Source organism: Pinus tabuliformis, chromosome 7, assembly GCF_031772625.1.
Source record: "Pinus tabuliformis cultivar Carrire ecotype Pingquan chromosome 7, CPIR1, whole genome shotgun sequence".
NCBI classification, from domain to species: Eukaryota; Viridiplantae; Streptophyta; class Pinopsida; order Pinales; family Pinaceae; genus Pinus; species Pinus tabuliformis.
In genome coordinates, this window is record NC_142293.1 from 1,446,069,828 (window position 1) to 1,446,072,519 (window position 2,692).

Below are 2,692 nucleotides of genomic sequence, written 5' to 3' on the forward strand. Positions count from 1 at the left end.
GTGGAAGGTATAAAATATAAAATATGAACAAGAGCTAGGGCAACTTATAACTCAAGTTAACATCACCTTAAATACTAAGCCATCATACATACATAGTGATATTTTAAACATGGTGATACTGCGGATTGTGATATTTCATACATAGACCCGGAGAGTTTTCAGCCAGGTGATAAATTACTATCGAGTTATATACATATGAACCTTCAAATGCATGATGATGTTAGAAATCTGATTTAGGCATAGTTCGCTGTAAATAAATAAGAATATAATGATAAATAAAAAGGCCAAGAACCTAATTATAACTTAGTAACTCGTAGTACATATTTTTCGCCGATGCATATTAAAAAAATATAAATGAGCAAGGTCGTAAGGTACGTTACTGAATTAAATTAAAAACCTAGACCTGAAATCGTTCTGATTAAATACATTAATTATAGAATCTTTAAACGAAAGTCACTTAATAAAGTCAATTAAATACGTCACTTAGAGAATCTTAATAAATCAAGTAAATACGTCACTTAGAGTTAGAAAATTTATTGAAACTTTACGGTGGTCAGATCGATACTTGAAATTGTTTTTTTTTTTTTTTATGAAATCTGTATACGAAAGTGTATGATCTCGAAACACACAACAAGCGAATTTCATATATTAACGTGATACACTGGTTACGCCAAGTTATTGAAGTTTAATAGGGTAATTATTAAGATATCATGTGCAGCTTGAATTATTAAGGAAAAACTTATTTATTTTTTAATAATTTTATATCTCTCTATTTTTATTTTTATTTTTATTTTAAATCAAAGTTGCATAATCAAATTCATCGATCAATTCAATTCGATAAAATATATGACATTGAAAAAATGATTAAAAATCATGAAAAGAAAATTGACTTTCTTAACTTTAGAAAACATAAATACGGAATAAATCTAGTCTTTCAGCGCAATTGGTATTCTCTTATCCTGTGGTTGGGTTGGGTTCATGAGCATTGAGATCTCATTGGGAACTTCTGTAGCCTGTGACTATGGCACGAGACCAGATTAAGGTAAAGTTGTCCCCGACAGTTTCAGTGGTTGCACCGCTCATCCCTACTGTGAGGCATCGAATGTTCCTCTCCAGTCTCGACATTTTTTGGATTACAACGAACAACGTTAGGTATCTTTTTTTCTATAAAACCAGAGGTCTGGAGGAGTTTTCTATGATAGTGGAGACGCTAAAAGCGAGCCCGTCTTCAGTTCTGGTGGACTTCTATCCCTTTGCAGGTCGGTTGGACGTCCAGGCAGGAGATTCGAGTCGGCCCGAAGTCGACTGCAATGATGATGGTGTGAAATTCGTTGAAGCGTCGATTGATGTGACGTTTCAGGAACTGGAGAAAGATGATTTTCAGCACAAAAGGTTCTTTGAGCAACTTGCCGTTATGAATGAAAGCAGCTACGACGCTCCGCTCCTGACCATCCAGGTATCACCCCTCATAATCACCACATGCTTCTGATCTATTTCTACAATTAATAATGGCTCAGTAATGACATACATATTTGAGTTTGTGCAGGTGACAGCTTTTTTGGGAGGAGGAATTTGCATTGGAACGACTCTTCATCACGCTATTGTAGACGCCAATTCCTTCTGGTATTTCATGAAATGCTGGGCGGATCGCAGCAAAGGACTTCCGATTTCCAAAATGCCGGAGCACAAGAGAACAGTATTCAAACGCGACAAAAAGAATTACGCGCTGCCCAAGATTTGTTCAAAGGTCCAAGAGGTAGTGACGGATCGGGTAAAGGGAGCGCAGATTTTGAAGTTTCTGCCCGACGATTCGCTGCCTGTGACTTTGGAATCTCCTATGCAAGGCAACGAATTTATGGGTGAAGTCCATACTCGTATTGAGATATCCATGCAAGACGAAATCTCAACTTTTCATTTTAGCGGGAAAATGATTCAAAATCTGAAGGAACGAGCTCAGGCTTCAAGTTCATTTGTTGGAGTTGCAGCACATTTCTGGAGATGTGTAATGGAAGCTCGCAGAGTCCCAGACAACCAACCAGTTCGTATGCTAGTGCTTGCAGACTGCAGAGACCGGGTAATTCCGCCTTTGCCAGCAACGTATTTTGGGAACTGCATATGCCTTGGTGTCGCCCAGACTACGGCCAAGCAGCTATTGGAGGCAGATATGAGCTTTGCTGCTGGCCTCATCGAAGAGGTAATCAAATCCTGCAAATCAGAGGTGCAGCTTAACAATTATATTGAGTGGATTGAATCTCGCAACCTTTGCGTGTTCGACGTTTATGACCATCGCTACTGTGTCAGTGTAGTGGGCTCCTCGAGATATCCTGTTTACGATGATATAGACTTTGGATTGGGAAAGCCACTAAGCGTGCAGCCTGCAACCATTAATGAAATTGGAGGCATGGTTTTGGTCCCTGGAAGAGCCGGTGGAGGGAGTATTGATGTGTCCACTCGCCTTCCTCTCATCAAATGGAAACCCTAAAACGCATCCTCACTAACGGAACTGAGGCGCTACCTTGTCGGTTATAGGATATGAATTATAGGGTATGTAAATTTATCATTTTATTGCGTTCAAAATAAGTTTTTAAATTTTATTGTAATCCGTACAGATTTATTTTAATTATAGATGTGGCAAGAGTAAATATCAAATTTAGAGATTGATTTTTTTTTGAAGCGTAAAATTTGGAAAAAT

General features: G+C 38.2%; 1 protein-coding gene across 1 annotated transcript; it reads left to right on the plus strand.

The window, feature by feature from the left end:
- The first annotated feature begins 1,021 nt into the window (after positions 1–1,021).
- On the plus strand, positions 1,022–2,482 carry LOC149253133 (hydroxycinnamoyltransferase-like). Its single transcript, XM_089454384.1, has 2 exons — positions 1,022–1,456; positions 1,547–2,482. Exons 1-2 carry the CDS (start codon positions 1,022–1,024, stop codon positions 2,480–2,482), a joined length of 1,371 nt encoding a protein of 456 aa, XP_089310510.1.
- Positions 2,483–2,692: the final 210 nt, after the last annotated feature.